This window comes from Mesoplodon densirostris, chromosome 1 (genome assembly GCF_025265405.1).
Source record: "Mesoplodon densirostris isolate mMesDen1 chromosome 1, mMesDen1 primary haplotype, whole genome shotgun sequence".
In the NCBI taxonomy this organism is placed as follows: Eukaryota; Metazoa; Chordata; class Mammalia; order Artiodactyla; family Ziphiidae; genus Mesoplodon; species Mesoplodon densirostris.
Window position 1 is genome coordinate 6,790,194 of NC_082661.1, and position 27,806 is coordinate 6,817,999.

At 50.8% G+C, this 27,806-nt stretch overlaps 1 protein-coding gene across 3 annotated transcripts in view; it reads left to right on the forward strand.

The window, feature by feature from the left end:
* Positions 1-27,287, forward strand: part of UROS (uroporphyrinogen III synthase) — a 35,076-nt gene extending 7,789 nt beyond the window's left edge. The window contains exons 2-10 of one of the 3 annotated variants that reach the window (XM_060098421.1): positions 8,179-8,267; positions 8,449-8,532; positions 10,138-10,234; positions 13,105-13,179; positions 14,864-14,938; positions 19,849-19,929; positions 20,745-20,830; positions 21,749-21,847; positions 26,782-27,287. In XM_060098421.1, coding sequence (XP_059954404.1) covers positions 8,205-8,267; positions 8,449-8,532; positions 10,138-10,234; positions 13,105-13,179; positions 14,864-14,938; positions 19,849-19,929; positions 20,745-20,830; positions 21,749-21,847; positions 26,782-26,916 — 795 coding nt within the window. In that variant the 5' untranslated portion in view covers positions 8,179-8,204 and the 3' untranslated portion in view covers positions 26,917-27,287. The remainder of the gene's footprint in view (positions 1-8,178; positions 8,268-8,448; positions 8,533-10,137; positions 10,235-13,104; positions 13,180-14,863; positions 14,939-19,848; positions 19,930-20,744; positions 20,831-21,748; positions 21,848-26,781) is intronic. The other 2 variants (XM_060098422.1, XM_060098423.1) reach the window with 2 other exon arrangements.
* Positions 27,288-27,806: the final 519 nt, after the last annotated feature.

The following is a 27,806-nucleotide window of genomic DNA, read 5'->3' on the forward strand; positions in this document are numbered from 1 at the left end:
CGGGCTTTTCTCCACACGCCTGCAGGTGGTCCTGTGAAACCCTAAGTCACAGCAGGTCAGTCCTGCGCTCAGCATCCTCCAGTGGTGTCAGATAACAGGCCAAGTCCTCACCACAGCCTGAATGGCCCCGCACGGTGGCTCTGAGCCCGGGGCCCGTCCGCTCCCCCTTGGAGCTCCCTGCGCTCTGGCCCCACCGCCTGGCCACCATTCCCATACTTGCCAGACACTGTGTTACTGAAACCTCTCATATGTCTCGGACAGGCATAAGAGTCTCCTCATTTCTAGTCCTGCGTTTTTTCCATTCCGTCAAGCTGTGTAAAACATTTGTGAACATCCACAGCCATTATAAGGAGAGTGACTCCATAGTTTACTGTCCAAAATGGGAGGCTTTTGAGAGTGCAGGTGGGTGCTGTCACTACTTACACCAGGACAACAGCTGTGAACTGGGACTGTCTTGGACAGGCTGGTTACATGGTCACCTGTATGATCAGGCCACCCAAGGTGGCTGTTCTCTTGCTCTCTGCACATCCCCTGCTCGACCAGTCCTTGCCTCACCTACACCCTACTCACCTGACTGACCTTTCCTCTCAGTCGTAGCGCCTATGATGTAATCAGTAAATGCCTACGTACCTGCTCCTGGCGCCAGCTGGTGATTTTTGAAATCTTTGAATCCGAACCATCTCCACTATGATAATTTATCAAAGGGACGGCGAGGGGCGGCCCCTCTGCTGGCTTCCCTGGCAACTGATGAGCCAACCTGACGTCAGTTCTCCCCGTAACTGGTAACCGCCCTCTCCCCCAGGTAGCAAGAACCGCTGCCATGTCCTTCCCGCTGTCTGCCACACACGGTGGGGTGTCACTCCAGGACCCCGCTTCAGACATGTAAGATCCCCTGTCCGTTCAACCCCTGCCACACACGGTGGAGTGTCACTCCAGGATCCTGCTTCAGACACGTAAGATCCCCTGTCCGTTCAACCCCTGCCACACACGGTGGGGTGTCACTCCAGGACCCTGCTTCAGACATGTAAGATCCCCCATCCATTCAACCCCTGATGTCTCTGTCGCTGACTCTGGGCTCTCTCTTCGGTCTGGAGGCTGGGCAGGTACAGGGCTTGCAAGCCTTCAGTGTGCAGCTGAACTTTGCCCCAACTATAAGGATAAAAATTCTGACATCTCCCCCACTCTTCCTGCCCAGAATAGAAGAGGGCTGTGGTGAAATCCCTTCCTGTGTTAAGGCTCAGGGACTCGGGGTAGAGGGAAATAAATACAACATAATTAAGGTTAAACCCCAAATGAAAAGCTTCATAGTTGAGTGAAAATGTCATGCTAAGTACTAGTTCACGTGGAGGCTTATCACCCACCAGGAAAGGCTGCGTTGCTTCTTCCAGTCTTTAGATGGTGTGATGGGCATGAGCTGGTGGGGGGAACTGAACTCAGACCCCAAGGCCTGGGCTCAGTACTGGCTCTGCCTTGGACTTCCCGTGTGAGCTCGGGCAGGTCCCCCTGCCACACCCCAACCTCAAATTCCTCAGCTGAAAAGGAAGGATTGGCCATGCTGGGAGCACACACACAGGTGCTTTTTCTTAGGAGACATAGTCCTGTAGACAGCACCAAAAATCAGTTCCCCTCTGTCTAGTTGCCTAGGGCTTCTGTAACACATACCACAGAGCACATGGCTTAAGCAAAAGAAATTTATTGTCTCCCAGTTCCGGAGGCCAGAAGTCTGAAGTCCAGGTGTCTGTGGGGCATGCCTCCTCTGAAGCTTCTAGGGGAGGATCCTTCCTTCCTCTTCCAGCTGCTGGGGGGCCCAGGTGCTTCTTGGCTTTGGCAGCGTCTCTGCAGTCTCTGCCTCCTTCACATGGCCTTCTGTCTGTCTCTATCTGTGTCTAGATTTTCTTCTCTAAGGACGCCAGTTGTGTTGGATTAGTCACAGTTATATGGGGCACTCTAATCCACCATGACCTCAGCTTAACCTGGTCCCATCAGCAAAGACCCTATTTCCAAGTAAATTCACATTTGTAGGTGCCAAGGGTTAGGACTTCTTTGGAGGAGCACAGTTCCATCGGTTGTGTCTTCCAGGAGAGCTAGGGCACCTACACCTTTGGGCTGGCTGTGTTTCCTCTGTGGTCCTAAGGATGGGAAACCATGTGGGTGAGAAGTAGCAGTGTTTGTCTTTCTCACTCTTGTTGGCTACATTTTGGAGATGACAGGAATGTGGGTTTCTTGAGCTAGGAATGACAGTCTGCGCTGAGCTCTAGAAATATCCCGGTCCTTCCTTTGGCCTGTGAGAAATTGCAATAATGCCACCATCTAAGCCCCCATGATTGTAGAAAGCAAGCCATTGGACAGAAGCTGGGGATTCCAGGCAGGGAGGTCGTTCCTGGTTCACAGAGCAGCTGGTGATCACGTGTGCCTTCATAGGGGCCCAGCTGCCCTGTGAGCCAGGCCTCCCCTGGCGAGTGTTTCCTTTGCTATGAGCTGTTTCTGTCACCTGGTCCCTGGGCCTTTGCTGCGGACCCTTGGGCACTGCAGGACGTTTTGGGAATGCCCTTCCCTTTTTGAGAAGGTATCTGTAGACCTTTCCCTGAGCCTTTGGATTCTGCCCTGGGTTGGATGTGCCCAGTAGTTCAGGGACTGGTACCTGTCCATGATGGGGTGTCGGGGTGAGGGAACAGTCTCAGCTTTAAACTCTCAGTTACTGAGAAAAGTACTAGGGTGTTAGCACAGCTATCTGTGCGCACGTATCAGTTGATCCCTTTCTCAGTGAACCTGATGACATGGGCTTTGACGTGGCCAAGAAGCATCAGCAACGGTTCCTCTTAATTTTACGTCAGAGATGCTTTGAGCAACGGCAGAAAAGGGACAAAGGTTGTATTTGATTTTTATTTGTCAAGTCCTGCAGCCCATCTCATGGAATTTCTTAACAGTTTTCCAGAAGGCATCAGTTTTATTACCTGAGAGAACCACAGAGTAGAACCCAGAAGAAATATTTTCTGTTTGCAGGGGGTAGATTGCTTTTGCCCTCACACGTTTTCGTTACCAGACGAAGCACTTTGCACTAGAGTGATACTTTATGTCTTTTTAAAAAATTATCATCAATGAATTTATTTATCTTTGGCCACGTTGGGTCTTCATTGCTGTGCAGGCTTTCTCTAGTTGCAGTGACCAGGTCATTGCGGCGTGCGGGCTTCTCTTGTTGTGGAGCACGGGCTCTCGGCACGTGGGCTGCAGTCGTTGTGGCTCGCGGGCTCAGTAGTCGTGGCGCAGGGGCTTAGTTGCTCCGCGGCATGTGGGATCTTCCCGGACCAGGGCTCGAACCCGTGTCCCCTGCATTGGCAGGCGGATTCTTAACCACGGCGCCACCAGGGAAGCCCTTTACGTCTTTTGACCTGTCTGTCTTCCCAAGCACTTGGGTGTGCAGCACAGCTCAGGGGTAAGAGCACGGGCTTTGGGGCTGGGCTGCGTGAGTGTAGCAGCTCTGCCCCTCATGGGTCCGGGGACTTCTGGCGAGTTCTGTCCCCCATGTGCCACAGTCTCCTCACCTATGAAGTGGGGTAAACCTCGTAGCTTTAATGCATGCAAAGCTTCTGGAACCGTCTCTGGCGTGTAGTCAGCGCTCAAGAACTGGGTAGCTGCTGCTGTTATCTCCTTTGAGTCACTCAGCGGCCTTGGTAGGGCAAAGGTTATTCCCATTTGACAGGGGAGAAAGGAAGATCACATCACGGACCGCAAAGCTGGTCTCTGGGCCCTTCATCCTGTGCTTGTTCTGTGACCCCACACTTCCCTCCTTGTGTTGCCCCAGAGAGAAAGGGGAAGAGAAAAGGGCAAGGAGAAAGGAGAGAAGGAGAGGAGAAGTAAATCCATCAGCAAGACGCCTCCCACTGGTACTAAGCTAAATCCAAACTCCCTAACGGGACCGGATGAGGCCTGTCTCCCCACTCTCCCCTGTACATTCCAGCTGCCGCCGCAGACCTCTCCCACCCCTCAGGCATGCCAACCTTGGAGCTTAATCCTACTCAGGCACCATGTCTAAGTCTAAGCATTAGGTCCTCAAGAAAGCCATTCTGGCCTCTGTATTAGTTAGGATATGGGTTCCACTGCTCTAACAGAAATCCAAATAACAGTGGCTGAAACAGGATAGAACTTTGCTTTTCTCTGATGTAAAAGCCCTGGCTGACGGGTGCCTCTGCCGTACAAAGGGGTCCTGCTCCTTCCGTCACCCCCAGGGCGTTACCCTCCCCTGCAGTAGAAGGGGCTGGCCACCTGGCCCGCATTCCCGCCAGCCGGGAGGCAGGAGGGGGAGGGCAGGGGCGCAGCACTTCCTGCTGAGGCAGGACCCGGAAGTGTGCACGACGTCCCTCCGACGTCCATCCTGTCGGCCAGAACCTAGTCACCTGGCCACATCCCGCTACACGTTTTTGTCCTGGGCAACCACGCGCCCCGTTATTAGGAGGGGTTCCATTCGTATGAGGGAGAAGGAAGAGTGGATGTTTGGGGGCAAGTGGCAATCCCTGCCACCCCTCCTAGTCCAGATAAGACGTGCCAGTTATGTTTCCACAGCATCCTGAGTTTTCTTTCATAATGCTCGTTGCACTATGACTCTGTCGCTATTTTTACTTATTTGTAATGTATCTGTTTTACCCTCCCATTAATATGAGGGCAGGAATCGTATTATATACCCGGTGCCTAATTCACAGTAACTGTCTACGAATATTAGTTGACTTCCTGATAGGATTTCACAGAACAAACCAAGCGTTTAGGTGGGATTCAGAGAAGGAAGACGTTTATCTTCATCCTGGTCCCAACCATTTCAGACCAGGCTGTGGACAGATGGTCTCACGTGGAATCACGTAGGTTCATCCTGTTAGCTCTGCCTTCAGTGTGAATCCACGGTCCAGCCGCTTAACTTCCCTGCTCCTGAGACCACCTGCACGCCTAGTCTGTGGTGGCCAGCCTTGCCCCAAAGCCTGAGGTCTCTCTGAAGTGTAAATCCCATCACTGTCACTCCTGCTTCAACCTTCCAGTGGATTCCCGTTTCTCATGGAACCAGAGCCTCCCTTATCCTTTGCTCTTGAGCCACGCCTACCCTTCTCCCCTGGGGACACCCCGAGCCCCTTTCTGACACTTGAACATTTCTGCCCCTGCTGTTACCATTCCGATCTCAACTCAGATTCTCCTGCTCAGAGGGGTCGCCCTGGAGAGGTAAACCCACACCCCAGTCACCTCTGCCACGTCACCTCACAGCCTGGAGTGCTTGAACTTGTCCACGCCTCCAACAAATAACGCAGACCGCACCTCCCTGAGGGAGGTCCCAGGCGTCACTGCCTGAGACCACTATAGAAACACTTGTGTGAGAGATTGGCTCCTGGTATCAGAAAGTAGTACTAACAGATGCTTTGGAAACTTGGGGATGTGTGTCCCGGAGCCTAGGACCAAGGTGGGGGGAATATGAGAGGGCTGAGTAGGGGTCTGTGGCCGCAGGATGCCTGCTTCACGGCATTACGCTCCCACTTTTTAATCCCCACAGTAGTTGCTTGCTTTGCACGCCGCAGAAAGATTTATGCAGAAAATGCCAAGTTCTACCTGCCACTGAGTGACCTGCCATACTCCTGGAGCCCCCAGATTGGAAGGTGTATCAGTCAGGGTTCCACAGAGAAACAGAACAGTAGGGGCTATGTGTCAGGAGACTTGGTGCAAGGAATCGCCTTGTGCAGCCGTGAGGGCTGGCGAGGCGGGGCTGAAATCCCCCGCGCAAGCTGATGGGACGGGCAGGGGGCGCGAGCTGCAGCTGTGGCCACAGGCGAAATGTCTTCTTCCTCAAGGAAACCTCAGTCCTGCTCTTGAGGCCTTTCTTTTTTTTTTTTTTTGCGGTACGTGGGCCTCTCACTGCTGTGGCCTCTCCCATTGCGGAGCACAGGCTCCGGACGCGCAGGCTCAGCAGCCATGGCTCACGGGCCCAGCCGCTCCACGGCATGTGGGATCTTCCCGGACCGGGGCACGAACCCGTGTCCCCTGCATCGGCAGGTGGACTCTCAACCACTGCGCCACCAGGGAAGCCTTAGGCCTTTCTTTTGACTGAACCAGACCCTCCCTGATTAACAAGGATCATCACTTTTCCTAAAAGCCACCGTGCTCGTGGTCTCAGGAGTGGGGAGGTTAAGAAGTGGCTGGACTGTGGATTCATGTTGAAGGCAGAGCTAGCAGGATGTACCAGTGTGATTCCACGTGAGACCATCTGTCCACAGCCTTGTTTGAAATGGTTGGGACCAGAATGAAAATAAACGTCTTCCTTCTTTGAATCCCACCTAAACGCTTGGTTTGTTCTGTGTGATCCTTTCAGTAAGTCAACTTGATCACGTCTCTAAAATACCTGTCCAGCAGCACCTAGGTTAGCATTTGTGAATAAATGGGGAAAACATCCTCGCCAAGCTGACACCTAACACTGACCATCACTGAAAGGGAGATTCCTGATTTCTGTGGGAGACACATTCTGAATAACTTCAGGAAATGATAGAAACGATGCTACTGCCCATTTCCCCAAATGCCGCATCTCTCTAGCTAACAGCTCGACAGCAGCATTAATTGAACTTGATTTCATAATTATTATTAGTTCATCCAGGTTTGGTTGCTTAGATACAGAGCAATTCATTTGGAGACAATTTTCCTAAGATGTCCCACAGATATTATAATGTTCCAGAAATATGTTCAGTAATAATTTATAAGTAATGGTTCCCAGAGTTAACACATTTCTGCTCCAAGCAATATACTTTCTTTGACTACTATCAACCACTGTATAATATTTATTAAGTAACTAACTGGTAGTCTAATGCTACTTGTGGGAGATAGTCTGCATTTCCAGCAGAGTTTATTTTGCAGGTCTTTGACAGTATTTGATTTGAGGCTTTTGGGATGGTTATAATGTGCTTTTACCCCCTTGACTCAAAAGGAATTTAATATTTATTGTAAAAAATTGGGGGGTAAAACAGAAAGAGGTAGAGAAGAAAATAATCACCCTAACCTACAACCAAAGAATATTCTTTCATATATATGTATATATAAAATCTGTAAATCGTACCTTAATGCAATTCTGAACCCTGCTTTTTTAAACTCAACATTATTTTGTGATTAAATAATCCATATAATTAAGTTGTTTATGAATATTTTAATGACTTCATATAACTGTACCATGATTTATTTAACCATTTTCTCATTGTTAGATGTTTACATTGTTTCCAATTATTTGCAATTACAAAGAATACCAGGATACAGACTTGCAACTAGTAGTTAAATAAGCTCTGGGTGGGTGGGGGGGAATCTAACGCACAGCATAGTGATTATAGTCAACAATACTGTATTATAAACTTCAGAGGTGCTAAGAGACTAGATATTAATTGTTCACACCACAAAAAAGAAATAATTATGTGAGGTGATAGAGGTGTTAGCTAATGCTACGGTGGTAATCATACTGCAACATACAAATGTATTAAATCACATTGTACACCTTAAACTTGTACAATGTTATATGTCAATTAAAAAAAAGAATACCAGGATGAATATCTTTGTGTTAATCTTTGCACACATTTATGAGTGTCACCTTCGAATTTATTCTTGGAAGTGAAATTATAGGAAGAAGGGGTATGAAGTATATAAGCCTGTTGATAAATATCAACCAGCTGGTTTCTGGGTTAGAAAATTCTTGAAAAATTCTCTCATGATACTCAACCACGTTTATAAAACATCATTTGAGAAACAGAAGAGTCAGTATAGTCATTACCTAAAGAGCTTATGAGCAACTGAGTATATTTATCTTGAAATGGAAGTAATTATTTGTTTCCTTAAAATATAAGATGTTCATTTCTATATTTGTTATAGATACAACCCAGAATTTGCATCAGTTCTCTTCTGTGAGCCTTAAATGTTTAGCTAGGACACTGCCTTTCCCTAATGGCTTTCATCTGCCTTTCCAAGTGATATCAAGTGCCAGCATGCCGTCCCTGGGCCTTATCGGTGACAGGGTCTTCAGAAGGAACAAGCCCATAAACGCCAAGTCATTGTGTGCGAGGGATAGGCTGCTTCAGCCGGCAGCTGATTACCTGCTTCTGGCACCCAGCCCAGCTGACACTGCTTAGGAAGAGGCTTTGCGATCTAATTAAGATCCGTTTCCCTGGTCTGTCACAGCACCCTGTAAAGACTGCCAGGCAATAATGAAGGTTCTTCTACTGAAAGACCCTAAGGAGGACGACTGTGGCCAGGATCCATACATCAGGGTAAGTAAGTACCTGACATACCTGGTCCCTGAAAGCCCCGCACTGCCTCGTGATTGAAGTCAAGGGGAGGGTCCATCTGCTAAAACTGGGGAACTGGCACAGAATAAGCTGTGAAATAGGACCTTTTCCTTATTTTCCAAACAACCCTGGCCAATTCAAAACCATATTCTTTTACCTGCAGGAATTAGGATTATATGGACTCGAAGCCACTTTGATCCCTGTTTTATCATTTGAGTTTTTGTCTCTTCCCAGTTTTTTGGAGAAGGTAAGATTCATCAGTGTCTGAGCACCATCGTTTCTGAATGAGACACGTTTGGTTTCTGTAGAATCCTGCAGAATTCTAGGGGAAGGACTCGTTTGCTAGCCCTCATCTCACTACCCAACTGTAAAACAAGGACGGCACGAGCGCACCTGCTCCAGGACTTGGCTGCTACTGGATCCTCAGCCCAAGCCTCTACCAGTGCCCCCAGAAAGCCACCCAACCTGGAGGTGGGCCTGTTAGGAGGTCTGGGAGAGCCAGTCATGCCGAGGCACCAGGCCTGTGCTGCTCTCGGCCATGCAGACCCTTCACCTTCCTCCTGTCATTCAGTCCACGCCCCTGACCTCAGCAAAGCGCAGAGCAGCTGTTGTTTTTCCCCAGGTTGGGCAGCTTGGCGGAGTTCTCCAGCAGATAAGAGGGAGAGTTGGGACTGCTTCCATGTATTGGAGCGATAGTTATGGCCAGGGACAGTCCCAGGAAAGCCCTCCAAGTGCTTCCGATTAAAGATTCAGGGCCCAGCACCCCAGGCCCCATCAGTGTGCACCCCGTCCCTGGACATCTCCCCGGGGGCACCGTTCTGGACACGTGGGCCCAGAGCCAGGGCGGCTTCATGGGACTGGTGTGCTCAGCCCTGCCCACCGGGCTCCCGGGCCTCTGTGAGCATCAGGTTCACCCCCGTGCTCTGCATGTCAGAGCCCGCCCGTCACTCTGTGGAGGACCTCTCTGCCATCTCCCTTCGCTCTGAGCTGAAGATTGAATTATTCATTCAACAGTTTACTTAGCAAACATTGATTTGGCATCTGCTCTGGGCTTGTGTGCTGTAAGGACTCTATAAGGGACCCACGTCGCATGCTCTTCCATAAGCAGCTTTAACAGGGAACCAGAAAAACACTAGAGTCTCTGTGGGAGCTTCTTCATCACCCCCAGCCAGTTTGTTTCATGAGGGGCTTCCTGGACTCCCTCTCTGAAGCTCCGTTGGGCAGTGAGCGAGCGCACGGGCTTGGGAATCACAGGGGCGTGAGCTCAAGTCCCGGCTCCGCCCCTCGCCTTGGACTAGTTCTTTATCCTCACCAAGCCTCTGTGTCTTAATCCGTGCGATGCAAATAGTGCCACCATTTCACGGGGCACCTGCACAGATTCAGTGCAGGACTATGTGTATAACCGCCCAGTGCCCAGCTCAGAATATGTGTTCAGTAGATTTTATCACCATTTTTATCCTCAAAAACCAGGGCTTCAGCATGGATATCACTCCTTGAATATTCCAGCTTTCTGATGGATGCAGGTCAAGTCTACCGTCCTGCCTGCACCCCAGCCACAGCCAGGCTGAGTCACATTGTCCCTTGGCTCCGTTACACCTGCCACCCCGCATCACACTGGCCTCTCCCTCCCCAAGACTGTGAGCTACTTGAGGGAAATGCTGTGAATTTACCTGTATGTCCTTAAAGGCCTAGAGTAGTTCCAGGCGCATAGTAAGCTCTGTCTTGAGTGGATGGATGGATGGATGGATAGATGGAATTAGTTTGCCTACTACTATTGTGAAGCATTTAGAATTCTGGAAAATGGTGAACTTGACTGTTGTATAAAATGCCTTTGCTGTTGTTTGGTGTGCAGCTATCTCAGCCTGAAGGTTACGGGGGCCTCATTTTTACCAGCCCCAGAGCAGTGGAAGCAGTGGAGCTGTGTTTGGAGAAAGACAATAAAACCGAAGGTAAGGGTGGCTCTGCTGTGAATGCCACTGGACTTTGCTTTCTCCCGTTGGTGACACTAGGTTCCAGAAATAGCTGGACTTCAGGTTTGAGAAAGTGCAATGACTTTTAGTCAAAAAGTATTTAGGTACCAAGTTACTTCGTGCTTTTGGAAGCTTTGGAGGAAGCAGAAGATGAAATTCCTGCTTCTAAGCTGTTTCTTAGTGTCCCACACGGAATGACATGTCACGTGGTCGCCTTCTGACGGGGGTGAGTGCTTCGTGGCACTGTGTCACCAGGAGACGGTGGCAGGAGACGGTGCTCCCTCCTAAATGCCCAGACGGGTGCCGCTGTGGGGTTCTCCATGTGCACCCACCAGGTGGTCACAGTATATGGGCGCCAGTCTCTTTCCTCACAGGGACGATGGGAGGGTCCAACAGCACGTGAGAACAGTGTGTGCCGAGCCAGCCCTCGAGGACGTGACCCCGCTCAGGCCTCCTTCTCGCTTCCTTCCCTCTCTGTCAGAGCCCGGCTCTCAGACTGAACACCACCTTAGTCTCTCCCATCAGACAGCTTTGAGCTAACATGTATGGAGTGCCTGCTGTATACCAGGCTCTATGTTAGCTTGACATTCACGATCTCATTCAGTCCTGGACCAGCCAGAGGCTCACCTACCATGGTCCTCATTTTACGGATAAGAACGCTGAGGCTTGCTCTCCGGAGAGTCAGCACCTGTCCAAGGCCCTGGAGCCAGTCTGTCAGGCCGGACCAGCTCCAGTTATACTAACAGGTGGAGGCAGCGGGGAAGGTGGTTACCAAAGGGCTTTGCAGCCAGTTAGGCCCGGCCTCAGGTGGCCATTCTGATCTTGGCGGCTTCCTTGACCTCGCTGAGCCTCAGTTTCCTTGTTTGTAAAGTGGGCACAATAATACTTGCATCCCAGGATCGTCACTTCTGCCACTAGTTAGAGCTTCTCTAGGGCCTACTCTGTGCCACACCGGGTCGTAGATGCTTTATCCCTGAGGTAGGTATGATTAGTATCCCCACTAACAAATGAGGAGCCTGTAGAGCAGAGGGTGAGAAACTCTCCAAGACCACACGGTCTGTAAGTCACTGTTCTATGATTCTAGCTGCAGAGTCTGAGCCCCAAAGTGAAGCATTCAGGACATCTCCTGGGGCGTGGTGAGCATCGAGTAAGTGACAGTGCAGAGTGGTCATTATGGGCTCTCTTTACAGTTAATTAGGCTTTCATTATAGCCAAAAAAATCACCACCTCGGTGATTTCATATACACAGTTACCTCCTGTTGAGGAGAAAGTCTAACACTTTTCTTAAGGATGAGGACTTGTGCTGTCCAGTCCTCAAGGCAAGTCAGAACCAGAAGTACTGTTATTTCCAAAATGGAGAAAGAAGACTCGAGATGGAGAAGCGTGTGTATTCTCTCCCAGTGGTGCTTCGGGAATCTTGGTCTTACCGTTGTGCTTTCCCTTTTGTATGTGTTTTGAGGATGAAGATGATGAAAAAGAAAAAAACCCCAGCATGGACACCATAACTTTTTATAGTGCTTTATAGTTTAAAAAACATTTTCCCATGCATTTTCTTTTTTTCTATTTTTTGATTGAAGTATAGTTGGTGTACAATATTATTTAAGTTACAGGTGTACAATATAGTCCATACATTTTCTTATTTTGATTGTTACAACAACTCTATGAATACAGGCAGGAGAGGTATAGTTAATCCCCGTTATCTCGACAGGGAAACAGAGGAGGTGGGTCAGCTGACTTGCCAGGAACGAGCCCAACTTAAGGGGCAGAGACAGCTCTGAAGCCGGGCATTCTGATTTCACCCAGGGCTTGCTCCAGCTCATATCCACTGTGATGCTTGGAGAATGGTTTGTTCACATGCTATAGATAATGTTTAAATAAATATTATTTACGTTTGTGGGGTAGGAAAGGAAAGAAGGTGAAACTCAGTCTTTTATTGCTTTTTAAAAGGGAATTTCTCACAGGAGTGTAAAGGGTAGAGTAACACTATTGAATTTAAGGGAAAATTACATTCATAGTCAGATCTTAGGAAGGAAGAAGTAGTGTTTCCTTATCTTCTAAAAGGATGTTGAATGCCAAGTGGCCTCGTGATACATTTAAACTATCCACTTTTTCTTGGTTTTTCTTTAATCCATATTTAAAGATGTTTATTTTTCATCATAAAATGGTAGTGTTCTCTATTAAATTATGTTTGTTTATGAACCTGATATTTATTCACTTCTTTGCCCTAATAGATAAAAGAGCCTTCCCATCTGAGATGACAGTTTCTTGACTGCTTTCAGATTTATATCCCGAATAAAACCAGTCATATGGCTTTATTAGACATTTAAGTTGCCTCTTTTTCACGACCAGTAATTTTTTCTTTAAAAGTCTAGATTTTGGGGGGACATCCCTGGCTGTCCAGTGGTTAGGACTCAGCACTTTCACTCCCATGGCCCCGGGTTCAGTCCCTTGCTAAGATCCCGCAAGCTGCATGGCACGGCCAAAAAAAAAAAAAGAAAAAAGTCTAGATTTTTAAATTTTAATATTACCATGCAAATTAATTCTTCAAGTTATGTTTACTAGTATACATTAAAAATGCTTCTAGTGCCAACTGTGGAAATGATTTAATACTTAATGCCTTCGATAAAGAAGGCATATTGAAACATTTGCCAAAGTGATTTTTAAAAATTTGCCTGCAGAATATGGACAGAATATAAAAATGGATTTTAGTTTGAGATGCTGTTCTTTATATTTGGTTATTAATAATTTGCCTTGCTCACGAGTTTTTTAGGATGAACAAACAGCCTTGGGCAGCCGTCCAAATGGCCGCTTTGGTATTTGCAACTCACATCAAATTTCATGTTTTACAGTCTGGAGAAAGTCTCTGAAAGAAAAATGGAATGCTAAGTCAGTGTATGTGGTGGGAAACGCTACTGCTTCTCTAGGTAAGCAGTCAAGGTACAAATAAAACACCAAAGAATGACTGTGATATTGTGATTATAATAAGAAATATATATTCGGTCTTTGTCCCTGTACCTGGCACAGAGCTCCTAAAACCCTTGGAATTTCCTGAGTGATAAAAAAGATAAAGTGGGGCTTCCCTGGTGGCGCAGTGGTTGAGAGTCCGCCTGCCGATGCAGGGGACGCAAGTTCATGCCCCGGTCCAGGAGGATCCCACGTGCCGCGGAGCGGCTGGGCCCGTGAGCCATGGCCGCTGAGAGCCTGCATGTCCGGAGCCTGTGCTCCACAACGGGAGAGGCCGCAACAGTGAGAGGCCCGCGTACGGCCAAAAAAAAAAAATATATATATATATATATATATATATAGTGTATTTTGTTATTCATAACAAACCTCTTTCACCTCCACCTGAGTTGACTTTAATGGGGTGACTTTTGGAAAGCCCCTTAAATTGGGGGCTAGTTGCCATGGGAACCAATCCTCCAATTAGAGTAGGAACTTTCAGCCTCATGCCCTCCCTGCCTCCTACTTCCAGGGAGAAGACATCGGCCAGAGGTTGAATTAATCACCAGCAACCAATGATTTAATCAATCATGCCTGTGTATGAAGCCGTCATAGAAATCCAGTAGGGCAGTAATATGGAGGGTGCTGGGAGGCTGGAGCCAGGAGAGGGCATGAAGCTCAGGCCCAACCCCCATACCTGCCTGATGCATCTCTTCCATCTGGCTGTTCATTTACACCCTTTGAAATATCCTTTGTAATAAATTTGCAATAGTTAGTAAACCATCTTCCTGAGTTCTGTGAGCTGTTCTAGCAAATGATCCAACCCAAGGAGTGGGTTGTGAGAACCTCCGATTTAGAGCTGGTCAGTCAGAAGCACAAGCAGAGACCTGGGTCTGAAGTGGGAGCAGTTTGTGGGACTGAGCCTTCCATCCTCGGGATTTGACGCTACTTCCCAGTAGAGAGTGTCAGACTTGAGTTCACTTGTAGGACACCCAGCTGAGAACTGGAGAATTGCTTGGTGTGGAAAACCCACACATTGGGTAACCAGAGTGCAGACGTGTGGTGATGAGAGCAGAGAAGGAAAAGAGGAGGTTTCCTTCCACACTGACTTAGCTTTGTTCATTGAACACCATAGTTCAGTTTAAAACATGATTGTTTTCCTTATTAAATTTACAAAAAGTAATTAATTAGTTAACTCTATAATGCTGCTGATAAGCGTGCGGTGAAACAAATGTATTCAAATATTGCTAAATAGCATTGAAATTTGGTTCACATCTTTTGAGAAGTACTTGGTCGGCATGTATTCAAAAGCTTTGCCAAACTAGTTGTACCCTTTGGCCCACTAATCCCTTTTCTGGTAATCTGTCCAAGCTATTTTGAAGAAAACTTACAGAGAAGTTATAAATACAAGGCAAAGAACAATTTTTCCTGAACCTTTTGAGACTAAGTTGCTGATAATGATGCCTCACCATCCGAAGCCACAGGTCTAGGAAGGGCGGGGCTGGGACCCAGCTCCCTCTCATCTCCCTACACCAGCTTCCAAGGGGAAACTTTCTCCATGTCATTTGTAAGGCATGTGCCTTTGTATTTGCACATTAAAAAAACGACACAGGAACAGGACTTTAATAACCATCTAAAGAAATGTATTTTGTCGCTGTTGTTTTCCAGTGAATAAAATCGGCCTGCATACAGAAGGAGAAAACTGTGGAAATGCAGAAAAGCTTGCAGAGTACATTTGTTCTAGTAAGTAGAACAAGGTCGCCCCAAATGAAGCCCATTTATTTTTTCTGGTCGGTCTCACAACCAGCATCTCGGGAAAGGGCCGCCTCCTCGGTGCCTTCTCGGCGATGATGGTGATGATGTGGCTGATGAGTGTGTGCCGCTCCGAGACCGTGGCTGCCTTGTATCTGCATCTGTCTGTGCTGGTCTGAGATCCAGCCTCCTGCCCTCCACCCCCTCCACCCAAGGACTTGAGACAACTTGAACATGACACAGAATAAAAGGGCTGGAGACAAAACCAGAAGCAAGACCCTCTGCAGGGATTGTAGGGGGAGTGGAAGCAGCAGAAGCTGCCGGCACCGTCCCTCTGTCTGCCGGCTCCCCGCCTTCCTGGTAGGAGTCTCTTCCCTGTCCGAACCCCCCACACAAAGCCCGCTCCCCCCTAAAGAGCCCACTCAGCCCCCGAGAAGCTCATCACTGGACAGCATATGGGCTGAGACTTAAAATGGCAAGGGTTCGGGGATGCTTGTATTTAAATAAGGATTAAGCTTTAAACTACTTATGAAATTTTCGGCTTCTGACGAAACACGAGCCGGGCTTTTCGGAGCAGGGCTCTCGGAGAGAGAGGACGGAGGGGCTCGATGTGTGCTTGCAGGGGGGCCCACCTCCCAGCTGTGTGCCCAGCCTCTCCCTACACGCCTGATCCAACCGCACACACACGCTCTTGTGTCCTTGTCACTTGGACCCCTCCCTGAGAGATGCGTGACATCAGACACCCACGTGAAAGGTGACAGAGAACCAGCTTGCCTTCTGTCTCTGAGAGGGAATCAGAGCTTCGCTCCTCGGGGTCAGGGGTTGTGGAACTGACTGCGAGGGCCAGATACGCCGTCTCTGTGGCCACATCCTCTGCCCGTCGTAGCACGAGAGCAGCCGTAGACCATGGGCTGGGCTCTGACCTGGGTTTACGGTTTGCAGACCCTTTCTAGAGCTCGCTGAGCTAGGAGACAGGGCCGGGTTGGCTGCTGACGCCTGAGGTTTTGCTCTGAGGTGGTCCCGGGAGAGGGGTGTCTTCTCTGCCCCTGGGGTGGTGGTTTCAGGGTGGGCAGGGGCCGAGGACACCTTAACCAGGAATTTTTACGGCTTCTGGGACGGTGGTGCATGGTTTTGTGTCTGGGCGTGGTGTGTAAGAACATTTCTTCTCCAGGTAATGATCTCTAAAGTCTTAGGAGGCCTTCCTGTCACGAGCCAGTGCTGTTGGTGAAGGTTCTCGAGCTCGTGTGTTTCTGTTGACCCCTAGGAGCTGGACCTGAAAAAGTCCCACATCCTCCACTTCCCCATGGACCAGGCCCCCTGGAGCTCAGGCAGGGGATGGCAGAGGGACTTCCCAGGCTCCCAGTTGGTTCTCCTTTCTCCACTTTTCTTTTAAGAATAATTTTTTTTCCTCTTTCCTGGGTCACTGTATGTGCTGTGTAACATCGAGGACGAGACGTTCCTGGGTGGTCAGCGTGTCCCTGGCGCGCCCCCTGCCTCACCTCATTTGGTCCTCACTACCGTCCACTGCAGTCTGTGCAGTCCAGTATGGCACCCAGGAGCCACACGTACCTATTTAAATTTAAATTAATCGAAATAAAAAAAAAAATGTGGTTCCCCCGTCACACCAGGCACAGGCCACACCTTGGCCGTCACTGGCGGCTCAGGCACCACAGGGACAGCCTAGGGGCACCCAGCATCACCCAGCGCTCTTTTCGACGGTGCTGTTATCCAGGCTACGGGGACCGAGTGACCATCCAAGGTCCCAGAGCTGTGAGGGGACAGGCGGGAGGGCAGACTCCACATGGCACGGCCAGTGTTCACCCCATGGGTCCTAATGAATCTTCAGTTCGCACTTGGAATAACATCCAAATAAGAGTCCATCTTGGGCTTCCCTGGTGGCGCAGTGGTTGAGAGTCCGCTTGCCGATGCAGGGGACACGGGTTCGTGCCCCGGTCTGGGAGGATCCCACGTGCCACGGAGTGGCTGGGCCCGTGAGCCATGGCCGCTGAGCCTGCGCGTCTGGAGCCTGTGCTCCGCAACGGGAGAGGCCACAACAGTGAGAGGCCCGCAAAAAAAAAAGAGAGTCCGTCTTGACTGCTGTCAAGGACGTTCACCTTGGTTTTACCCAGGCGTTAATGATTTTCTCCCCCAGTCAGCTCTGAAGCTTGATTTTTAAAAGCCAAGAATCTACTTCCAGTGCTTGGAGTAAACAGGCCAGTTCATAGTTATTGCTTATTTATTTTACTTAAACACTTATTTATTCTGTGACAGGCACTGTTATAGGTGCTTAAAGCTATTACCTCATTTAATCCGAAAGCTCGTCGTTCTGACAGACAGTTCTTCCCTCCTGGGATATCTCCGCTAAGGGAAAAGAATCAAGACAAGTTAAGTGGTCCAAGGTAGAAGACAATTTCAACATTCTGAGAGATAGCGAAGGAGGGGGAGGGTGTCGGAGGTAGACGGCTTGTGCGGGTTGTTTGAACTGTCCCCCTGGACTGGCGCTGAGCTGACCAAGGGCTCATCCCTGCAGCCTCGCCCACTTGCTGGGCTCTCCTGTCCCCAGTCAGTCTCGTGGTCCTAATTACCTACGTTAAGTGCCCACCGCGTGCACGACTGGACCCTCCCTCACAGCAGGCCTGAGAGGGCGCGGTCATCGCAGTCCTGGAGGGTGTGAGAGTTCTACAGACACGCACATCTCCTCCAGCGAAGTGACACTTACACGCTCAGTCTAGTTCTTAATCGCCAGCAGTGACTGTTTACAGAGCCCCCGCCCCAGCTGCATAACGTCCTCTTAGGACTTTCAACACAGCTGCTGTCCTCAGCCCGACAGCCCAGTGGGCCAGGCCCCCTTCCCATTAAAGGAACGCAGAGCAGAGCGTCTGAGCCCCGTGGTTCACCATCCTGCGTCGGGTTAGACCCCTGCCGGGCCCCTGTCGCTCCCTGTTGTCCTGGAGACACCTCACCTCTCACCCCTGTGTAATCAACCGGCTTTTACATTGGCCTATTTAGCTTTGGCCTGTTTGGGTTAAAAATCAGTAGGCAGTGAGCTCATCCCTAAAAGGAAATTTTTTTTAAATAATGAATCATTTATTTTCCATAACTGATCTTATGACAAAGAGGAAGCGTTGGTGGTTGAGCTGTGCCGTTTTTGGAGATGCTGTCAGTTTACCTTGTGATGAGATGGGCCAGAGAGGTCCTCATCCACCAGAGGTTGTTTCCCGTAAATGTAACAAGTAATCTGCTACATCTTTCAGTCATGTAAGAGTCCCATGAGGAGTTTTGCTCAGGACATAATCCATTAGGGAGTGCTGATTATTTGCCTTTGACTTCTTGGAGGAGGTTAGCACCCAGGAAGTACAGTCAAGGGATGTCTCTCCTCTCCTGCGGCAGGTCTCAGCCAGGACATTGTCAGGTTTTCCTCCCTTGTGCTGCTGCGGTGGTGCTTTTCCATGAAGCCAGCTGAGCTGGTTGGTCCTGCTCGGCCTGCCTCTGCACCGGGCACTGGGGGGTGCAGTGGGAAAAAGATGCCTGCCCTGCACCAGGATGTGCATCCAACTCCCCATCTCCCCAGTAGTGACCAGCAGTCAGAGAACGATGAGCAGCTCAGTGCCCTGCTGGACCCGCAGAAGAGAGGCTGCGAAGGGCCGATTCTGGAATCTTCCGGAAGCCCCTTGCACACCCCTGGGGTTGAGCCTGCAGGAAAAGTAGGCCCCTGGTTTGGCTGCGGTCCTACAGCTGCCCCACAGCAGGTGCTGGGAAGGGTCTGTGGGAGCCGCTTTGGCCCCTAGGCTCCTGGACACCCCACCACCAGACACACACACGGACACGCAGACACTGGAGGGGCGCCCGGGCTCTGGTTCAGAATAGCACCTGGTCATGGCTTTGAAAGTGGGTCACGAGGGATGGCATCTATACTGCGTGAAAACATTTCCTCACACTGGAAAAGGGAAAAGCGGTGAGCATCTATTATCTACAGTATATTTAAAAGTTTTCCAATTGCTTGTGTTCTTTTATGTCGGTACTGATACTTACAGAGCCGTTTAAATAAAACACTTGCCGGTTTGTAATTATTGGACAACTTGAAATAAGGACGCCTGCAGTCATTCCTGTTGTTTAGCTGGGCCTTCGTGGAGATGGTGCCGGAGGGGGAGAGCTTGGCTTGTTCCTCCCTCTGATTGCAGGCACCGGAAGGGGATGTGTTCAGAGAGATCTTCCCGATGTGGGGGAGCGCGTCTTTGTGCCTGACCAGCACTCGCTACAGCGCCTGACATCTGATGGACGGACGGAAGGGGAAAGCGGTCGCCTCCACTAAAGTGCTTTGTTCTCACAGTGCGGAGGAGTCCCATCTGACCGCCCATCAGTTTTGCTGGGAGGTGGTGTCTCATGCTGTCTCCACGGCTCTGCAGAGCGAGGCCTGCGGCTGAGTCTCCCAAGGCGGAGATGCGTGCGGGGACAAGAGGCTGGGCCCCTGCGCGGCCGACCCTCAGCCCTCGGGCTCCTGGCCTGGCGGCCAAGAAGCGTCCTTGCAGCTTGTCTTCGCTGCGGCGGCTGCTGTTTCCTGCCTCCTCGCGGCGGGAGCCCAGGCTCCAAACGCCTCCCGGCCCATCCGGGCTCCTCCGGAGGCAGAAACTGTTGCTCCAAGGCCACCACCAGGCCTGACCTCTAACCTGACTCTGGTCACTGCACTCTAAGTGGTGACTGCTGCCCGGAGCCACCACGACGGGAGGGGCTTAGGGAGCAGGGGTGACGGCAGCCCCGGACTCTTGTGGATGTTAGTTGTCTAGCGCTGTTGCCCACGTGACCCCCGTGAGCTTCCTCCCACTCACGGTCTTGGAACCAAAGACGCAGGGCAGGGCCCGGGGCTGCGTCTCCATCTACAGAGTCTGCCTGTTTATTCGCAGGGGAGTCCTCAGCACTGCCTCTTCTGTTTCCCTGTGGAACCCTCAAAAGAGAGATCCTGCCGAAAATGCTCAAGGACAAAGGTGACTCCCCCTCCCCTCTGGGGTCCACCGAGAGCCTTCACGGTGGCGGAGTGTCAGCCCTGGGGACCTACAGGGAGAGCAGGCCTGGGATGGACCGGCCAGGCCGGAAGGTGCGGGGTGCAGCCCTCCCTCCTGCTTCAGATCCGCTCCCATCCACCCGCTCAGCTGGGAGCATGCAGAGGGGCACGGAGCCTTCCCCAGGAGGACGGGTGGGCAGTGGCGGGGTGGCGACCCTGGGGCGGGCACGTGTGGAAACCAGTCCAAGCGGGGAGCTGATCTCATCACGCACTCAAAGCAGCGTCCGCCAGCCCGGCCAACCTAGGCTCGCTCCAACTCCATTCCCCCGGGCTCCATCCCAGGGTGCCAGGGACCAACGTGTCCAGGCCCTAGAAGGCTTGTGGCTTCAGCCCCCAGGCTGGTAAAACTCCCTCCAAGCTCTGCCTGCAGCCCTGGCCCTCAGTGCGGGATTCCACACGGACCGCATCCGCGGGGGAGCGTCCAGGGCCAATCCTGCGGGCCACCCACACAAACACGGGAACAAAAGGCGTCCGTGGTACGAAGGAAGGCTGAGTTTTCGGGGTCCTCGTCCTTCCTCTGCCATCTCAGCCTCCTCTACCGCGTGAGCCACTCCGCAGTGTTAAGCAGGGCGCAGAGGGCCGGCCGAGTCCACTGGCACTGAGCCCACACCTCTCAGCTCCCGGCGGCTTGTTCCGGGAGGGCCCTGCAGCACCGGGCGGTCTCCACTACCTGTGCCCTGCAGTGTGTTCCCGGGGCAGTGAAGTCTGTCTCCTGGCTTGTGTCCCAATTGTATCCAGGGATTCCCATGGAGAGCTTAACCGTCTACCAGACGATCCCACACCCAGGAATCCAGGGGAACCTCAACAGCTACTATTCCCAGCAGGTGTGTGGGGTTTCCAGGGAGCTGGGGCGGGCAGGGTGGAGGGGCGCGAGCCTCCCGACGCTGGCTCTGCCATCCCCAGCTGTGCCACTGTGAGGAGGCCATCTTTTGGCTCCATCTCTGTATCTGGGAAGTAGGAATAGACCTATCTATAAGGTTTCTACGAGGATTAAAGGAGGTAATTTACACAAAGCCCTTTGCACAGCCTGGGGTCAACAGTGGCCTCGATGTCATTCTTCATGGTGCGGGCACTGGTGGAGCTGCAGGGCCGAGGCTGGAGAGGGGCTGGGCCCACGGGGGAGTCTGGATTGAATTTGGGAGGCCGCGGGAACCTTTGGAGGCTTCAGGCAGAAGGGTGCACGGTTCTTGTTTGGGCTGACCGAGGTTTTCCACATCTGGATCCAGTAAGACGCCTCCCCTCCCTCTCCCAGGACAGGCTTCTGCATGCCTGGCTGGTACCCGGAGACCCTGTGAGCACAAACCAAAGCTTTCAGAAAGGCCGAGTGGGCCGGTCTGTCTGCCGTCTGCTCCGTTTCCGGAAGGGATGGGGAGTTGATGGGGAGCCGGGCTGCTGCTGCCTTACTTGATCAGTGCGCTTTGGCCGCACAAGCTAGAGGTGTTGTCCGTTCTCCTGGGCGCTGGGTCCACGGTGCCTGTGTCCTCTGATCTGGGGGCCTGCAGAGCGACCAAGGAACAGCACCCAGCCTCTCCCATCGCACCCCTCTCTAAACAGTTCCCGACCTGAACTCCACCTCCGTGGAGCCCGGAACGCCAGCATCAGTGGGGACCCTCCTGCTGTGAATGTACCTGGGCTGCCTGGGGCTGCTTCCTGGGGCTCTGGGGTTGGTGGTGACGGGGTGGAGGAGCGTCTCTTTGCTCCGCCCCAAGGCAAGGGATTGACCTTGTTCTCTCTGCCTGCAGGGCATTCCTGCCAGCATCACGTTTTTCAGTCCCTCTGGCCTGACACACAGTCTCAAGCATATTCAAGAGTTATCTGGTGACAACATTGACCAGATTAAGGTGAGGTCTTCAGTGAGCTTTTGATCTTTTTCAGATGCTCTTTTTTTTTTTTTTTTTAACTCTTAGTAACTAGCCTAGAGTTTCCATGTGAAGTCAAAGCACTCCTGACCTCACAGACGCCCTGATGGAAGCTCTGTAGAAAGGCAAGGCTGGACTACCCTGGTGGTCCAGTGGTTAAGACTCTGCACTTCCATTGCAGAGGGCTCGGGTTCGATCCCTGGTCCGGGAAGTTCCACATGCTGCACAGTATGGCCAAAAAAAAAAAAAAAGGCCGGGCTTTAGGAGTCCCAGGCCCCTGCTTGCAGCTCCGCAGTGCCACTTCCTGGCTGGTGCTCTTGGACTAGTTACTTAACCTCTCTGAGCCTGTCTCCTCATTTGTAGCATGAGGATAATTATCCCTCTATGGCTTTTATAGACATGTGTATGGTCTTCCCTGATAGGTTAGTCTCAGGATTAGATGAAAGAATTCAGGCAAAGTCCTTAGCTCAGGGCCTGGCACAGGTATTAGCATCCTTTCCCTTTTTTCCCATCTAACTGTCTTGAAATTATTCTAAAAGTGATTCCCCTTTTCATGTCTTTTAATTCAAAGGAGTTCCATTCGCACGCTTTAGGGACTATTTGTTAGGAGTCTACAAGTAGTCACAGCCCTGTGGTGCCTGGGATGGGGATGTTCTTAAAGGGCTCAGGGGGGACGGAGGAGGGGGCGTGGTATGACTGGGAGCACCCAGGACGGGCACTCACACAGCCAGGAGTGGAGGCCCTTACCTTTCATGACAGGTGTGGCTCACAGCACCCCTGGCGGGGTAGGACTGTCTCAGTAGTATAGACACTGCCGGCCCCTCCCTCCACCCCGCCTGGCACGCTCACTCCGGTCGGTGCCAAGAGACGGAGCACGGGCATCAGCACTGAGCTGTCCGGGGCACTGCTCTGGGACACTGTCTGCAGCCCGGGTCCAGCCCTGCAGGCAGGCTCCGTGGGCCCGGCTAGGCCTGTGGTGGTGAGTCCGAGAGCAGAGCTCTCCAGACGCCCTCTCTCCTGTGACCAGACGATTTCAGAGGGAATAAAAGGCTCACGGGGAAAAGTCATCTTGTGACCAAACTGCTTCTCCTGAAATTATGTCCGCTTTTTGCTCGTTCCCAATCTCAGGGAGTTTCTTTCTTTCTTTCTTTCTTTCTTTTTTAAAAACATCTTTATTGGAGTATAATTGCTTTACATTGTTGTGTTAGTTTCTGCTGTATAATAAAGTGAATCAGCTATACATATACATATATCCCCGTATCTTCTCCCTCTTGCACCTCCCTCCCACCCTCCCTATCCCACCCCTCTAGGTGGTCACAGAGCACCGAGCTGATCTCCCTGTGCTATGCGGCTGCTTCCCACTAGCTATCTATTTTACACTTGGTAGTGTATATATGTCCGTGCCACTCTCTCACTTCGTCCCAGCTTACCCTTCCCCCTCCCCATGTCCTCAAGTCCATTCTCTACGTCTGCGTCTTTATTCCTGTCCTGACACTAGGTTCTTCAGAACCTTTTTTTTTTTAGATTCCATATATATGTGGTAGCATACAGTATTTGTCTTTCTCTTTCTGACTTACTTCACTCCGTATGACAGACTCTAGGTCCATCCACCTCACTACAAATAACTCTTCGTTTCTTTTTATGGCTGAGTAATATTCCATTGTATATATGTGCCACATCTTCTTTATCCATTCATCTGTTGATGGACACTTAGGTTACTTCCATGTCCTGGCTATTGTAAATAGAGCTGCAAGGAACACTGTCTTACATGACTCTTTTTGAATTATGTTTTTTCAGGGTATATGCCCAGTAGTGGGATTGCTGGGTCGTATGGGAGTTCTATTTTTACTTTTTTGAGGAACCTCCATACTGTTCTCCATAGTGGCTGTATCAATATACATTCCCACCAACAGTGCAAGAGGGTTCCCTTTTCTCCACACCCTCTCCAGCATTTATTGTTTGTAGAATTTTGATGATGGCCATTCTGACCAGTGTGAGGTGACACCTCACTGTGGTTTTGATTTGCATTTCTCTAATGATTAGTGATGTTGAGCATCCTTTCGTGTGTGTTTGTTGGCAATCTGTATATCTTCTTTGGAGAAATGTCTGTTTAGATCTTCTGCCCATTTTTGGATTAGGTTGTTTGTTTTTTTGATATCGAGCTGCATGAGCTGCTTGTATATTTTGGAGATTAATCCTTTGTCAGTTGCTTCATTTGCAAATATTTTCTGCCATTCTGAGGGTTGTCTTTTCGTCTTGTTTACGATTTCCTTTGCTGTGCAAAAGCTTTTAAGTTTCATTAGGTCCCATTAGTTTATTTTTGTTTTTACTTCCATTTCTCTAGGAGGTGGGTCAAAAAGGATCTTGCTGTGATTTATGTGATAAGAGTTTTCTGCCTATGTTTTCCTCTAACAGTTTTATAGTGTCTGGCCTTACATTTAGGTCTTTAATCCATTTTGAGTTTATTTTTGTGTATGGTGTTAGGGAGTGTTCTAATTTCATTCTTTTACATGTAGCTGTCCAGTTTTCCCCCAAGCTATAGTAATCAAGACAGTATGGTACGGGCACAAAAACAGAACTATCGATCAATGGAACAGGATAGAAAGCCCAGAGATAAACCCACAAACATAGGGTCACCTTATCTTTGATAAAGGAGGCAAGAATATACAATGGAGAAAAGACCACCTTTCTTTCTCTTTTAATGTTTATTTTTTTTAAAAAAACTTTTTTTTTTTTTTTTTTTTGGCCACACTGCACGGCTTTGTGGGATTTTAGTTCCCCAACCAGGGAGCGAACCCGGGCCCTCAGCAGTGGGAGCACAGCGTCCTAACCACTGGACCACCAGGGAATTCCCTAAAAAATAGCTTTATTGAGAAATAGTTCGCATACGATAAAACTCACTTTTTATGAATTACATATGTACCTTTTTAAAGTGTACAATTCAGTGGGTTTTAGTAAATTCACAGAGGCGTGCCACCATCACCCTCTTGGTCCAGAACATTTCAGAGCCACGAAAGAAACCGCCTATCCATCAGAGTCACTCCCCAGCCCCCTAGCAACCACGAATCCAATCTCTGTCTCTGCGGATCTGCCTATTCTGGACTTTCATGTAAATGGAGTCATACCGTATACAGCCTTCGAGACTGCCTTCTTCCGCTTGGCGTAATGGTTTCAGGGTTTACCCATATCCTCATGTGTCAGCACTTCATTCCTCTGTATTGCCAGGTAACAGTCCATTCTATGAATATACCAGAAGTAGCTTCTTGTTGTGGTTTTGGTTTGGATTCCCCTAATGGCTAGTGATGTTGAGCATCTTTCCATGTGCTGTTGGCCATTTTTATACCTTCTTTAGAGAAATGTCTATTCACATCCTTGCCACTTTTTAACTAGGTTGCCTTTTTGTTCAGTTGTGAGAGTTCTTTTTTCTGGATACAAGTCCCTTATCAGATACGTGATTTGCAGAAACGTTCTCCCATTCTGTGAGTTGTCTTTTCACTTTTTTAACGGTGTTCTTTGAAGCACAAAAGTTTCCTTTATCTAGTTTTTATTTTATTATTTGTGCTTTTCATCATGTATCTAAGAAAACATTGCCTAACGCAAGGTCATTGAAGATTCACTCCTGTGTTTTCTTCTAGTTTTATGGCTTTAGCTCTTACATTTAGGTCTTTGATCCATTTGGAGTTAATTTTTGTTTATGATGTGAGGTAGGGGTCCAGCTTCATTTTTTTCCCTCAGGGAGTTTCTTGAGGGGTGGCTGCCACATGGGGGGCAGCGTGGGAGCTACAGGAGCCCGAGCTTCTGTGCGACAGCAGCCGCCTTCCTCTCATTCCCACACGCCCTGGGGAGGAGTGTCAGGCCACAGCGTCCTGAAGTTGTGCAAGGGCGGTATCTTGTTCACACTGCCGCCAGCCTGCCTGGGGAGGGGGTGAAGGGGGTGCTGGGCAGGGACTGCCATTGTCGGGGGGCTCACCTTCACAGACCACTCCCAGGCGGGTCCATGTCCACAGTGTTAGTCCAGAGGGGCATGGCACGTTCTCTCTGCCAGAAGCTGTCGATCTTCTCAGCTCACCCCTGCACTGGCAACTGAGAGGCAGGGTTATTGTGCCCCTTTCACAGATGAGGAAACCGAGGATCAAAAAGGCTAAGTGATTTGTAATGACAGCTAGCAAGGGGCCAGAGTCACAACGAAAAATCATGTTAAGCCCAAAGTGAGGCTCTGGATGGGACCATCAGACACAAGCTTGTTTGGAGAGGGGCGTCCTGCTGATGAGGCCCAGGCCGTTGGAGCTTCTAATCTGGGATAACGATGGTCCTACAGGTAGCAGCCACTGACGGTCACTGGGCGTTTGTCTGTGCCAAGCACGGGGCCATCCGGGTGGTTACACGCATTGCCATCTAATCCTCAGAGCAGCCTGGTGAGGAAACCTCTTAACCTTTCTGCTTCACGGAGGAGGGGACGGAGGCCCAGAGAGGGTGGGTCACTTGCTGAGCCCACCGTCCTGTGGAGCTGCGATGTGAACCCGACCCTCTGGCTCCGGGCCCTGGTCCTGACCGCTCTGCTTTCCCAGGGCCCAGCCACTGCCCCATGCTGCACGCAGAGCCCCTTTCAGACTTTGTTCTGTGCTCCACCCAGCCCCGCCCGTGGCAGGCGCTGATTGATTCCAGGCCTCTCCGGCCCCCACCCCACCCCACCCCGCCCGGGCCGCAGGGCTAGCGAGAGCTCGCTCAGGCCGATGGTGAGGCTGTAAAGAGACGAAGGCTTTTTGCAGGCGGTAGAGCTGGGTTCACATCAGGAGGTGTCATCTCGTTTATAAGCTCTCACGTGAGGAGTGATGTCCTAACAGACAGGAGGCAACAGGCCCTGCTCCCCTCGCCCCCTGCTGGTGCACTGAGGCCCCTCTGTCTTCTCCCTGCAGTTCGTGGCCATTGGGCCCACCACAGCCCACGCCCTGGCCGCGCAGGGCCTGCCCGTGAGCTGCACCGCAGAGAGACCCACGCCGCAAGCCCTGGCCGCGGGCATCAGGACGGCGCTCCAGCCCCATGGATGCTGAGTCAGAGGCCCCGGCACCCTCTCTGGGCGGAGCTGCCCCTGTGGGCCCAGGGCCAGGTGCTACCGCGTCCCAGTGGAGCCGGGCATCGCGCAGGGGCTCCTGGGAAACCGCCCCCTCACACTCCTGCCTCGCGCCTGGGGGAGCCCCCGCCAACACCGAGGCTGGGCCGGGACCCGGGGCCGCGTCAGGCCCACGTGCGCCTGACGTCCCTTCGTGGAGTCCAGCTCGGCCCCCCGTCCGGCGCACGCGGCTCCTCCGGCAGCAGAAGGAAATCAAATAAAGTGCACTGGCCACTCATGCTGACTGTGCCTTGTTACTTGCTGTCTGTGGTTTCAGTGCAAAGCTGTGTTTGGCACCCATGTTCTGAGAACTGACGAACCTGGTGTGAATAATAAAGTTTGCTGTGTGTGAAGGAGTTTTACTCATCTTACAGAAGGACCTCGAAATTCCTGCTTTGTGGACAACTGTAATTCAAATACCGAGAGGCTTTCTTTCCTTCAGAGACAGAAAAACCGCATCAGTCGGCCGGGCTTCCCAGAGGCTGGGGAGGCTGATTTACTTCGAGGGGCTCCCGTGCAGAGGCAGGGCCTGCAGGGAGGTTTCGGGAATCCGTCCCCGAACTTTATTCCCTTTTTTTTTTTTTTTTTTTTTTTTTGCGGTACGCGGGCCTCTCACTGTTGTGGCCTCTCCCGTTGCGGAGCACAGGCTCCGGACGCGCAGGCTCAGTGGCCATGGCTCACGGGCCCAGCCACTCCGCGGCATGTGGGATCTTCCCGGACCGGGGCACGAACCCATGTCCCCTGCATCGGCAGGCGGACTCTCAACCACTGCGCCACCAGGGAAGCCCTATTCCCATTTTTATAAGCTTGGCCTGGTTTCTGAGCTGGGTT